At 40.9% G+C, this 14,614-nt stretch overlaps 1 protein-coding gene across 1 annotated transcript in view; it reads left to right on the top strand.

The window, feature by feature from the left end:
• LOC137323053 (protein diaphanous homolog 3-like) overlaps positions 1 to 14,614 on the top strand; it is a 796,634-nt gene that overhangs the window by 328,687 nt on the left and 453,333 nt on the right. Inside the window, exons 10-14 of the mRNA XM_067986438.1 lie at positions 1,285 to 1,395; positions 3,041 to 3,159; positions 12,216 to 12,332; positions 13,961 to 14,079; positions 14,223 to 14,287. Coding sequence (XP_067842539.1) covers positions 1,285 to 1,395; positions 3,041 to 3,159; positions 12,216 to 12,332; positions 13,961 to 14,079; positions 14,223 to 14,287 — 531 coding nt within the window. The remainder of the gene's footprint in view (positions 1 to 1,284; positions 1,396 to 3,040; positions 3,160 to 12,215; positions 12,333 to 13,960; positions 14,080 to 14,222; positions 14,288 to 14,614) is intronic.

A 14,614-nucleotide genomic window follows, 5' to 3' on the forward strand; every position in this document is an offset into this window, starting at 1 on the left:
ATAAAGCGATGAGGTCCAGTATCGAACATACAGCTAGAAGGTTTTGCATCGACAGTCGTCCTTGAGTGCCTTTTAAGAGCTTTGTCTTGCATTAGTATATGCTAACACATCTTGAGATTAAATCAGATGGTACTACATTTAGGAGGGATTTCTGTCTGTCAAGAAAAGGACTTAGATTTCTAACTTGCATTTATAATGCCACCATATCTGTCAAACATCTCAAAGTGCTTTGCATACAGTGAAACATGCACTGTTTTCAAGTAGACAAACGCAGCAGAACTTTGTGCACAGCGATACCAGATTGTCAGCCTGGATTGTGTGCAAAAGTCTTGCAGTCAGGCTTGAACTAATAATCTTCTGACACAAAAGTGCAAATGCTATCAATTTGGCCAACAGACACAGTTGTGCTAGATTTCATTGAAACTTGTGTGGAGTTGAAATAAACATCTGTACTGTAGTGAGATTTTGCAGTTTCTATCAAAGGGCCAGAGAAGTTTTATTTGTTTTCGTATCTTCACACTCATCCCCATAGTGGAAGGCCTCTGCTTCCATGGCTGCAACCTTCTTTACACCAGCCGATAGTGTGGTTAGTTCCATATGGCGGGAGGGTTTTATGCACTCCCAAAACACATATGTTGAATGGGGGCCATCCACCTTCATCAGACCCATGTATCCCGCTGGTTTTCAGAGTTCAGAGCCAGAATTCTGGTAACAGGAACGTTACCACTAAGCCATTGGCTCACTCCTGGCCAGAGTAAGAATTGCTGTTACATTTCAGGTTGTTCTGGCAATGTACCTGTCTGAGCAAAAGCGTTATAAGAAATATTGCAAAACCTGTTTTTATATAGTAATTTCAGAGATTTCAAATTGGATTGTAATAGGTATCTTAAATTGGTGTTTTGAGATCACCTTTCAGATATTTACAACCATTCTATTACAGTTCCTGTAGTACATTGTATTTTTGTACAGCCTTCAATTCTAAGAATTTAAAATAAAATAAATATTTTGACCCAACTATATGTAAATAACTGAGTGGCTATTTTAAAAATATAATACATTTTGCTGATTGGAATGTAAGTGTTGGGAAATGGAGTGGTGAATTTTCCATTGTGGTCAGTGCTTGTTAAGCACACTCAGGCTACATATTGCATACTCAGTTGTAAATTCATGTTCCATCTAATTTGTGCCTCAATTCTAACCTCAGAATGTTACCACTTATTTAACTAATGCAATATTGTTTAATTTCACGCCGCAGTATTCCAACTCTCTTTTTCCCATATCTAGGTGGCATGTATGCAACTTATTAATGCGCTTGTGACAACTCCTGATGATTTAGACTTGAGGATACACATACGAAATGAGTTTGTGCGCTGTGGACTGAGAGAGATACTGCCGGTAAGAGCAATACAAGTTATTATTTGTTTGTTGTGAAGAAATCTGTATGATTAAACAGATCTACTAAGTGTCTGTTGGCAGCATGGGCCATGAAATAAATTAATGAATAATGTAAAATATAATGAAAAGAATAATTGGAGGGAGGACACAAACATCTCTGTTTGGTAAGTTTCAAACAATGAAAAATTAATTGAAAAGTTCAAAAGAATTTAATCAAACAGCATTAATGGAGTGAAGTAAGGATGTAATCATTAGGTTTGAATGAAGGGAATGGAAATCAAGTGCGTTGAGGGAACGCATGGAATCTTTTTTCAATACTTTTTTAAAGTAATACTGTCTTTCAATCCAGCGACCAAAGCATCTCATTACAAATCTCCCCAAGATGCAGTATGACTTGTGCTGCTTTGGTTATAAGATGTGTGAGCATCTAGCTTACATCATAAATCTTATGAATCCATGTTTATTTCAAAACTGAGGCTGGAAGGATACCCTGTGTAGCACTGTGCCTAAAAGATTCAACATTTCTATTTGCCAGAGTATTGGTTTACCTCGGTGCAAATGGTGGAAAACAAATTATAATTGGCTTGATTATGGTCATGCTCCATAATAGCTAAAATAAAGAGTAATGGTTCAAGCCTGTGTAAAAATGTGCTTCACTAATTGGAGGGACAGAGTGTTTGCAATAGTGGTGATAGTATACACGTTAGCCTGTGTCAATGAGTTGACCAAAAACTTACAAGGATAAAAATGGGAGAACAGAGGAACAGGAGTAGGCCATTCAGCCCCTCGAGCCTGTTCTGCCATTCAATTAGATCATGGCTGATCTGTATCTTATCTCCATCCACCCACCTTGGCTCTGTATTCCTTAATACCCATGCTCAACAAAAATCTATCAATCTCAGTTTTATGAAGTGGAGAGATAGTGATTAGTGAAGGGAGAAATAAAAAGAAATGAAGATTGTTTTATATTAAAAGAGAAAAAGCAAATGAGACTCACTGAGATGGGCCTCAATATAAGTCTTGTACTGACTGGTCAGCCTATTTATATGGCTCTCCTATTTTAGAACTAGCAGTAATACTAATGACATACATGTCGTCCAACTGAGAGGTTGGTGTGGCTAAGACTGTGGACTTCTCCATAACATCTGTTGCCGAAACTCTAATTCGGAGGGGTGAGACTGCCTATGTTGGATTCTACATTTATTTTAAGAAGTGTCCACTATTTGCCTTCGGTCCCTCCCACTAGTACCTTCTCTGTTATCCCATTCCTGCCCTTTTAGTGAGATCTGAGCCATTTGATATTAAGCCACAAGCAAGGAAGTGGATTCAGGCTGCAATAAAGAATAACAAGTTGGTGTGGGCATCCTGCCGATTAATGTCACAGCATGGCTAATGCCAAAAAAAAATAACCTAATGAATCGATTCAAAAAGCAAATTGTACAATCTTGGTTATTTGTAACATTTTAAATCAAGTTAATCTGCATACATGAAGTTGGTGAGATGGTAAAAGGTTATTTTTTTCTCCATGCTCCTGAACTGCAGTCTTAAAAAAGTTATTCAATTTCTACATTGATATTAATTTGTCTTCATTGTGCTGTATGAATAAGACTGACATCCTTTAATTCTGCTAATTTATTTTCCACAGGAGTTAAGATTAATTAAAAATGATGCACTGGATATCCAGCTAAAAGTATTTGATGAGCACAAAGAAGAAGACATGATTGAGTTTTCACATCGTTTGGAAGATATTAGATCTGAACTGGAATATCCTTTTTTTTGCAGAACCATTCTGTAAACTGGCATATTATTACAGATACAAGCAAAAAAATCACCGTGCAGTTTACCAAAGGATAAGTAGTGCAAGAAATATTTTTCTTTAGGAAAAGCACTGAGCTGTGTTCCATTTCACAGAAATATGATACAACAGATTTTTTTTTTTGCATATCCAGCAAAATGCTTTTATTTTGTTCTTTGAGTTTGTCTTAGCCCCAATCCATAACACTACACTGTGAGACAAAGCTAGTATGCCCAAAGACGGGGGTGGCAGGTTGCACAATTGAGACCTTTGAGAAACACACCCTGTTGTTGTTTTTGTTTTCAGTCACTTTCAGAAACTTTGAAAGCCTGAACATAGCAATGAAAAACCAAGTCAGCAACAAGGAATAGTAATGGAACATCTTCACAAGGAAGAACAGATCTGTTGGACGAGACTTCCTTGAATTGAATAAAACACCTTCATGATCATAAAAAATTACCTGCAAAAATTAATTGTGCCAGATGCTGATGCAGCATGCCAATAATGGAAGTCTTCCATTTCCTAAGCACTGAAGTATTTCACCTTGAGCACAAAATTCGCTAACATTTAATTTTTAGAAAATATATAAATTTAAATAGGTCTCATCGTTTATCTCTTGATCTTGTTTAAGACTTGTCAGCGGAGATGCAGTTTTGAAAGTATGCATATGCCTTGTAGTCGAAGGAATGGGGAAAAGAAAGTGCTTTACTGGTATCTGGAATGAATGTTGGACACCTTTTACAGAATCGGTGAGCTATTGTTGAAAACTGATTCCTTGCAAGGCTGCAATAAATTTTGATCCCTGCTGCGTGGGCATTTACTAAACTTCTTAATTGTATTAACCTCAGCTCTTGAAGGAGCTACTGGAAGTGTATGTATCTGCATAGCCCTCTTGCTTATGAAAGCCTTTTGGCTTTTATACCATGGATTTCTATGGGACTTGGGCTTATTATCCTCTTAAAAAGGGAAATTCAAATCCAGAGTTGGAAGCTTGTCGGTGGAGCCAGAATTTTTCTGCTTGAATTGCTGTTAATCTGGTACTCTGAGACTGTTAAAAATAGTGTTACGTAGAATAGCTACCACAAAACGAATCATTTTTAAGAACATTTAAGTCATGGGATCTGAAGCCTTCTAATTTACATGGAGGCATTTTGGCAGCAGACTTTCTTGTTGCGTTGGTCTCATTTCTCTGACAGCAGTGGACATACGAGGAGAGAATTTCTACTTCGGACTAACCTGTATGAATTGCACTTTTTGTGAATTGCGCTTCGACTGCTTCAACATATGAAGAAGCCTTTCAAGCTGATAAAAATTGTGAACCGTGAAATCAGTGCCTGACGAGAACCTGCTTTGTTTTCTGATGCCCTCTAAAGATCAGACACTGCACAAACTCAGCAGTTACCGGAGGCCAATTAAGGCTTGACTAAAACATTTTTACCTCAATAAACGTGGTTGGAAGGGGTGAGAGAGAATATCTCCATGGGGACTGAAAATACTGGGCTTGAGGCCAAAGAAAGAGTTAAAAGTAGGAAGATGAGAGCATAATGCATGTATATACTGCCCATATTTACACTCTATATATTTAATGATACACTACTTCAAATCTCATCATGCAGAAAAATTTCTGTTTGAGTCCCACTCTCGACGTCAGGAATTTGCTTTCCCAGACTTGCAACTCACCCTCTCACGGGTGACATCTGTTTATTGTGGCCTGCTTTAATTGCAGATATCTTCGAATTGGATTTCTGCTTCGAGGTGACACTAGATTTAAGAACTTCCTTCCCCTTAACCACCATTCTTTTACTAAAAGTCTCCTAGACATGTGCACTCTTCTTTTGGTGAGGGAAATTCTTCTAATCTCTCGTCTCGCTTAAGGTTTGTTAATTTAGTACTTGTATCGTATAGTTGTGTGCCAACAATCTAAGTTAAATATGCTGCTATCAAAATTATCCATGTCTTCCATAATCTAAATCACATCCTTTTAAAAAAAAATTTCTCCTTTGAACATAAGTTCAGTACTAGGAATCTTTCATCAGAACTTAGGGCCCTAATAACAACAATAATTTTAAGAGCATAAGAAATAGGATCAGGAGTTGGCCATATGGCCCCTCGAGCCTGCTCCGCCATTCAATCAGATCATAGCTGATCTACCTCAACTCCACTTTCATGCAATATCCCCATATCCCTTGATTCTCTTGGTGAACAAAAATATATCGATCTCAAATTTGAATGTACTCAACGACTGAGCAGCCACAGCCCCCTGGGGTAGAGCATTCCAAAGATTCACAACCATCTGAGTGAAGAAATTCTTCCCCATCTCATCGTGAAACTATGACCCATAGTTCTAGACTCTCCAGCCGGGGGAATCAGCCTCTTAGCATCTACCCTGTCAAGCCCTCAAAGAACTTTATACGTTTGAATGTGATCACCTTTCATTCTTCTAAACTCCAGAGAATATAGGCCCATTTTACTCTATCTTTCCTCATAGGACAACCCTCTCATCCCAGGAATCAATACAGTGAACCTTTGTTACACTCCCTTTAAGGCAAGTATATCCTTCCTTAGGTAAGGAGACCAAAACTTTACACAGTACTCCAGGTGTGGTCTCACCAGAGCCCTATATAATTGCAGCAAGACCTCCTTACTATTATCCTCCACCCCCTCCCCCCCTTTACAATAAACACTAACATGTCATTTGCCTTCCTAATTGCTTGCTGTACCTCCATGTTAACCCTCTTACTGCCAACATTTCTTAGTCTCTCATCTTGTAAAAAATATTCTGCTTTTCTATTCTTCCTACTGTTGGCCAATAACTGTAACCGGTGACCTCCGGTCAACACTACCAAAGTGGATAATTTCACATTTCCCCACATTATACTCCGGGTGCGGTAGCACAGTGGTTATGTTACTGGACTAGTAATCTAGTGGCCTGGGCTAACAATCCGGAGTCATGAGTTCAAATCTCACCACGGCAGCTGGGGAATTTAAATTCAATTAATTAAATAAAATTTGGAATGGTATCAGTAATGGTGGCCATGAAACCACCAGATTGTCGTAAAAACCCATCTGGTTCACTAATGTCCTTTAGGGAAGGAAACCTGCAGTCCTTACCCGGTGTGGCCTATGTGACTCCAGACCCACAGCAATGTGGTTGATTCTTAATCGCCCTCTGAAATGGCCTAGCAAGCCACTCAGTTGTCCAATCTAGCTACAGAAAGTCACAATAAGAATAAAACTGAACGCACCACTAGGCACCAGACACGACAAAGGCAAACCAAGCCCAGTTGACCCTGCAAAGTCCTCTTCACTAACATCTGGGGTCTTGTGCCAAAATTGAGAGAGCTGTCCCACAGACTAGTCAAGCAACAGCCTGACATAGCCATACTCACAATCATACCTTTCAGCCAACGTCCCAGACACTGCCATTACCATCCCTGGGTATGTCGTGTCCCACCGACAGGACAGACCCATCAGAGGTGGCGGTACAGTGATATACAGTCAGGAGGGAGTGGCCTTGGGAGTCCTCAACATTGACTCTGGACCCCATGAAATCTCATGGCATCAGATCAATCATGGGCAAGGAAACCTTCTGCTGATTGCCACCGCCCTCCCTCAGCTGATGAATCAGTCTTCCTCCATGTTGAGCACCACTTGGAGGAAGCACTGAGGGTAGCAAGGGCACAGAATGTACTCTGGGTGGGGGACTTCAATGTCCATCATCAAGAGTGGCTCAGTAGCGCCATGACTGGCCGAGTCCTGAAGGACATAGCTGCTAAACTGAGCCTGCAGCAGGTGGTGAGCGAACCAACATGATGGAAAAACCGACTTGATCTCATCCTCACCAATCTACCTGTCGCAAATGCATCTGTCCATGACGGTATTGGTAGGAGTGACCACTGCACAGTTCTTGTGGAGACAAAGTCCCGTCTTCACACTGAGGACACCATCCAACGTGTTGTGTGGCACAACCACCATGCCAAATGGGATAGATTCAGAACAGATCTAGCAGCTCAAAACTGGGCATCCATGAGGCGCCATGGGCCATCAGCAGCAGCAGAATTGTATTCCAGCACAATCTGTAACTTCATGGCCCGGCATATTCCTTATTCTACCATAAGCGACAAGCCAGGGGATCAACCCTAGTTCAATGAGGAGTGTACAAGAGCATGTTAGGAGCAGCACCAGGTGTACCTAAAAATGAAGTGCCAACCTGGTGAAGCTACAACTCAGGACTACATGCATGCTAAACAGCAGAAGCAACATGCTATATACAGAGCTCAGCGATTCCACAACCAACGGATCAGATCAAAGCTCAAGTCCTGCCACATCCGGTCGTGAATGGTGGTGGACAATTAAACAACTAACAGGAGAAGGAGGCTCCGTGAACATCCCCATCCTCAATGATGGCAGAGTCCAGCATATGAGTGCACAAGACCAAGCTGAAGCGTTTGCAACCATCCTCAGCCAGAAGTGACGAGTGGATGATCCATCTCTGCCTCCTCCCAATATCCCCACCGTCACAGAAGCCAGACTTCAGCCAATTCGATTCACTCCATGTGACAGCAAGAAACACGGGTTGCAGCAAGTGGCTCACCTCCGAACTTCCCAAAAGCTTTCCACCATCTCCAAGGCACAAGTCAGGAGTGTGATGCAATACTCTCCACTAGCCTGGATGAATGCAGCTCCAACAACACTCAAGGAGCTCGACACCATCCAGCACAAAGCAGCCCGCTTGATTGGCACCCCATCCACCACCCTAAACATGCACTCCCTTCATCACTGGTGCACCGTGACTGCAGTGTGTACCATTTATAGGATGCACTGCAGCAACTTGCCAAGGCTTCTTCGACAGCACTCGGGACCTCTACCACCTAGAAGGACAAGGGCAGCAGGCACATGGGAACAACACCACCTGCACGTTCCCCTCCAAGTCACACACCATCCCGACTTGGAAATATATTGCTGTTCCTTCATCGTCGCTGGGTCAAAATCCTGGAACTCCTTACCTAACAGCACTGTGGGAGAACCTTCACCACACGGACTGCAGAGGTTCAAGAAGGCGGCTCACCACCACCTTCTCAATGGCAATTAGGGATGGGCAATAAATGCTGGCCTTGCCGGCGACACCCACGTTCCATGAACAAATAAAAAAAAAATCTGCCATCTTCTTGCCCACTCACTCAACCTGTCTATATCCCTTGGTAGCCTTTTTGCCTCCTCCTCACAGGTTACTTTCCCATCTAGCTTTGTATCATCAGCAAACTTGGATACATTACACTCGGTCCCCTCATCTAAGTCATTGATGTATATCGTAAACAGCTGAGGCCTAAGCACTGATTCTTGTGGCGCCCCACTAGTTACAACCGGCCAACCTGAAAATGACCTGTTGATACCTACTCTCTGTTTTCTGTCGGTTAACCAATCCTTAATCCATGCTAATATATTACCCCCAATTCCATGAGCCCTAAACCTTGTGTGACACCCTCTTGTGTGGCACCTTATCGAATGCCTTTTGAAAATCCAAATATACTACGTCCACTGGTTTCCCCCTTATCTACCCTGCTAGTTGTACCCTTAAAAAACTGTGATAGATTTGTCAAACACGTTTTCTCTTTCACAAAACTCTGTTGATTCTGCCTAATCATATTATGATTTTCTAAGTGCCCTGAACTACGTCCTTAATAATAAATTCTAGCAATTTCCCTACTACTGATGTCAGGCTAACTGACCAATAGGTCCGTGTTTTCTCTCTCTTGAATAGCAGGGTTACATTTGCTATCTTCCAATCCACTGGGACAGTTCTAGAATCTAGGGAATTCTGGAAGATCAGAACCAATGCATCCACTATCTCTGCAGCTATCTCCTTTAAAACCCTAGGATGTAGGCCATCAGGTGCAGAGGATTTGTCGTCTTTTAGTTCCATTAATTTCTCCAGTACTTTTTCTTTACTAATCTTAATTACTCACTCTCGCTCTCATTAGACCCTTGGCTCCCCACCATTTCTGGTATGTAAATAATCTAAATTTTAACATGGTATAACTTTTTTTTACATTTTGGTAGATCAGGTGGAGTGCAAAATACAAATCTCATTGGCACCTGTGCTGTGTCCATAATTAAATATGTCAACTTTGTAATTGCTGGTAAACGAAAAGTACACATTACTGGACCTTAGTGAAAGAGTGAGTGAGTGTTGTAGTTCAAACCAATTTTGCCAAAATTACCTAGTATAAGAGTTAAAACTGTCTCCTATTAGAGTAATATTGTAGTAGTGTGTCTTTCTAACAGATGCTTATGGTTTCAGGAGAAATTTAACTTTATAATCAATCAACCATTGCCAGTTTCACGTGTTTGTATCGCTAAAACTGGCTCCCGACAACAGCCCAGCTGTGGTGCTGAAGACTGTGCACCAGAGCTAGCTACTCCGCTAGCAAAGCTGTTCGCGGTCAGCTATGACACTGGCATTAACCCAACTGTGTGGAAGATTGCCAAGGTATATCCTATCTGCAAAAAAAAAAGATAAATCCAACCTGGCTAGTTACCGCTCCGTCAGCCTGTTCCCAATCGTCAGTGAAGTGATGAAAGGAGTCATCAGTAATGTCAAGTGACACCTGCACACCAAATAACCTGCTCACTGACACTTAGCTCATGTTCCACCAGAACCACTCAGTTCCAGAGCCCCTCACAGCCTTGATCCATGGATATGGACCTAAGAGCTAAATGGCAGAGGAGTGGTGAGAACTGCTGCTTTCAACATCAAGGCACCATTCAACTAAGTATGACACCAGTTATCTTGGAAAAGTGGTGATGAACCTTCTCCTTGAATCGCTGTCGTCTTTGTTGTGATGGTGCTTCTACAATGGTGTTAGGTAGGATATTGATTCAGTGACTACAAAGAAACATTGATATTTGTTCAGGTCAGGACAGTGTTTGACTTGGAGGGGAACATGGTGATGGTGTTCCTGTGACATTGTTACTCTGGTCCTCCTCTGTGGCTGAGTTTGCAGGGGAGGGAGATGAAGTCCAAGTAACCTTGGTGAGTTGCTGCAGTGCCTTCTATGGATCATACATACAGCAGTCGCACTGTGCGGTGGTGCAGGTAGTGGCTATTGAGTCCAATGGCAGGGACCAGTCAAGCGAACTGCTAAACCCCGGTTGCGTTGAACTTTCCAATAGCACGACTTATATCCAACACAAAAAAGAGATGGTTGTGGTTGTCAGAGATCACTAACCACAGCCTCATGACATCATGCAGGGAGCGTCCTTGGCCCAGCCATCTGCAACTGCTTCATCAATCACCTTCCCTCTGTCAAAGGTGATTTCAGTGTTCAGCAACAATCACGTTCAATATTCATGAAAATGAAGCAGCCCATGCCAACCTACAGCAGGATCTGGATAACATCCAGGCTTTTATTGTCAAATGATGGGTAATATTTGCACCACGTAAGTGCCAGGTAATTACTACCTTGAACAAAAGACAGCCTAGCTTTTTCGTCTTGACAGTCAATGGCAGCACCATCATCAACATCTTGGAAATCACCATAGAATAGATGCTTAATTGGACCAGCCATATCTAAACCTTGGCTTCAAGAGCAGGGCCAGGGGCTAGATACTCTGTGGTGAGTGACTCACTTCCTGACCCCTCAATGCCTGTCCATCATCTGAAGGCTGAAGTCAGGAGAATGATAGAATACTTACCACTCAGCTGGATGGGAGAAGCTGCAACAGCACGCAGGTAACTCAGTTCCATCCAGGACCTAGCAATTTGCTTGAGGACACCATCACCTCCACGTTCCCCTCCAAGTCGCACACCATCCTGACTTGAGTATATATCACCATTTCTTTGTCGTCACTGGATCAATATCTTGCCAAAGATCAATATGTGAGCACTATCATCAAAAGGGCTTTAGCAGTTTAAGGAGAAGGCCCACCACCACCTTTTCAGAGCAACTTGGGATGGGCAATAAATGTGACCATGCTAGCGTTGCTCACACCCCTAGAATATATATATTTTTTAAATCAATGGAATTTGAAGTGTAGCCCATGTGCCTTTTGGGGAAGAGAATTAGATAGCATCTGCACCAGAAACTATTGAGAGAAGGCATGGCATGCTCAAAATAAGCTGCAGGAAAGGACCAAAAGTCAGCGCCCAGGCCTTTGTGTGAGAGAGAGAGAGAGAGAGAGTAGAAATTATTGGATGAATTCCTAACAAGACTTATTATGTTTAAGTTTAATATCGTATGCAAATTATTTAAGCCTTTCTGTGTTATGTTTAAAAATTGTATTTATAGGTATATACAGTTGGCGAGCTGTGAAAACTGTGTGGCTGCCAAAAAGAATTGGGGAAAAATTGTTTGTGTTTTGTGGCAGTTGCTGATTGGTAACTTTGAAAAATGTGGGTTTTTTTGTTGGTTTCGTGTGGATTACTGGTTCACGATTGGTAACTTTCTCCACCTGTTTGTATTTTTGATGAATCAGTGTTGTTAACTCCTCCGATACTGGCTATTTGAGCCAATCAGATAAGCATAATGAACAAGAATGTGACGCCTTTCTAATGCACTACAAATACCTGCCAGATGTGCATCTTTGACTTATTGATCTATTTTTGAGATGCAAATGTGAAGAAAATTATACAAATAACTTCAAGATTTTGCCGTTACACAATAAATGCAAAAATTCCAATTCTAGTCAGCTGAAAGAGATGGTTTGACATGAGGAGATTTTGGGAGAAACATACATGCTGATCTGCCTCTGTAGCAGGCACAAAAGCTGAGGATTGAATGTGATGTCACAGGTTGCAGCTGCTGCATTAGGTCTTAATTTAATTATGTAATCTGTTTCCTGTGTCTTTGAGATACTGATGCTATTCCCACAGTGCTGAAGAATATCTCTGGATTGGTGAAGAGGGAAATATTTTTTTCAAAATCTGGTCTGTTCTTGTTTTGAAATAGTCTGATGTTTAAAAACCTTGTAAATGTACACTAATTTATTGCTCTCTGCAATATATTTTCCTTAACCTTGGCTCCACTGAAATAAATGACGTGTATAATATGCTGTTTAACACAGTGAAGGACACAGAAGCTGAAGGATATTTTCTTTCCATTCTTCAACACATGATGTTGATCAGGAATGACTATTCTGTGAGGTAAGCTTTTTTGTGGTTTTCTGCCTGTAAGTTGAGACTTAAACTCAGGCTAGTACTTCAGGTGCCAGCAACCCATTTGCCTCACTCACTCACTCTATACTGAAAACTGAAACTGACACCAATTATATAAACCCTGATTTTACAAGGCTGCTTTGATGGCACAGAGCCTCATTAGCAGTGCATTTAGATTGCAAATTGGAAAACTTAATCAAATGTACTAAAATTATTTAAATAACTCTTGCAGTGAATTTAGCAACTTCTGCACTATTTTCCTGCCTGTAGCTCAGCTCACCTCTGAAACATTCTTGGGATCAAACTTGGAGACTTGCTGAATCTTACTGTGTCTCAGTCCTTCACCATGTGGTGCATTTACCAACTGAGCCATTGGGAGATTCTTTTCAGGACAAATTCAGTTTGTTTTTCTGTGCCTTTCTTTTTCCTTTCTCTCTCATTATTTGGGTCATCGACTCTTACTCCCTGCCTCTCCCTTTCTCTGCGCCCCTCTCTCTCGTTGTATGCATGTCTATCTGTCTATCACCTTTTCTCTCTCTCTCTGGCTCTGAGACCATGCATAGTGTGTCTGTATACCTGATACACATTTTCTTCATTCTTCGTTTTTTTTTAACCTTTTAAATTTGTGTTGCTTTATTTTTTGTAAATTTCTTGTTACCATTAACATCTCTAATTTGTTAATTGAATTACTCTTTTTACATTTATTTATTGACGTGAGCTTATGGACATGCTTAAAGGTAGGAGAATATGTGCTGCAGGTATAAATGTGTTAGACATCTGCATTGTAGAAATTAAAAACTATATTCTAAACACAATAATGCAATATCAGACCCACATTATTCACAGATGGTGCTTGCCTCATCATTACATGAAGTTGTTTGATGTAATACAAGGTGGGCTTGTGATGGCTTTCCAGATTTACCTCACAGTTTAAGTATCTTCAGGAGTATAGGAAAAGACAAAGCTAATTGCTGTCTCCACTGCCAGCCAGTGACACTCCGTCATTTGCGACTCCACCCCCCCCACACCTTTGGAAGGGGACTTTGGTGGGTACCACGTCTGATTGTTTCAGCTTATGACCACAGATTGGTACTACTTTGGTAGACTTATTTGTCTGCAGAGGTTAAATAAAAGAGGCAACATGTTAGATTACCATCTATAAATATGGTCATCCTCATTCTTTGCAAGAAGTTTTCTTGCCGTTTATACCATGTTTCTGACTTGGCATCGTTTGGAGATTTTCTCTGGCTGTGATGTCTCTATGCTGTCTGTTGCACTGAATCTTCGTGCTGCCTCCTTTGGGCAGAGAGCTAAGTACATGTAGCAAAACAAGGCCTTCTGGATGGAGTGGAGAAATATCACTACTGTCCAGTACACAAATCTCATCCAGGATAGATACCAGGTGACTTCACCGTGGGACGACAGCAGTTCTTATCTGTACATGGAAGTCAAACTCCTTTCAAAGAATGAAGAAAACAGACATGGTGGATAATCTATCAGTAATGAGTTCACGGTACTATTCTGCACATTAATGCTGGCATAACCACAGCAATTTGTGTATTTCAAGTAAACTCTATAAAGTAAATTGATTTATTTTGCTTTTCTTTGTGTTGTAGGCCACAGTATTTCAAGATAATAGAAGAATGTGTTTCCCAGATAGTGTTACACCGCAGTGGCATGGATCCTGACTTCACATACCGCAAACGATTGGATGTAGATTTTGGTCATCTTGTTGGTGAGTCTGGTTATTTCAATACTATTGATGCAGAATGAATCCAATTAGACTTAATAGGTACAGCAGCATGAGAAACATTTCTATATTAAAAATGTCAGTAAGATTATGAAAACTGGATCACATGCTTATCTTCATATTTGCAGATATTTGTGTAGACAAAGCAAGAGTTGATGAATGTGAACAAAGGCTTTCAGAACTGACTAGAAAGGTAAGGAGTGCTCGCGTACCTTTAATACTGTTGTCATAGGAATATGATTGTTTTATTTTCAATTGCTTGATTAAATGTAAAAAAAACGTTTCTTAACAATGTCAATAAAATGATGAATTGAACAGAGAAAAGTGCTGTGATGGTAGGTTGCCTTTCGGATTTTTTTTTTTGCTGTGCACCAGCAAAAAAGACCATTCCAAAGGGGTATAGCTGAAAATATTTTTTTTTGTTTTATTGGAGCGGTCGGTGGGTGCATGAGGGCTTGAAAACAGACATTCTTAATCATTTAAATGTTTTGGTATGGTCAGAAAAAGGTCACGAGAAAGT

The sequence above is a fragment of the Heptranchias perlo genome, chromosome 6 (genome assembly GCF_035084215.1).
Source record: "Heptranchias perlo isolate sHepPer1 chromosome 6, sHepPer1.hap1, whole genome shotgun sequence".
NCBI classification, from domain to species: domain Eukaryota; kingdom Metazoa; phylum Chordata; class Chondrichthyes; order Hexanchiformes; family Hexanchidae; genus Heptranchias; species Heptranchias perlo.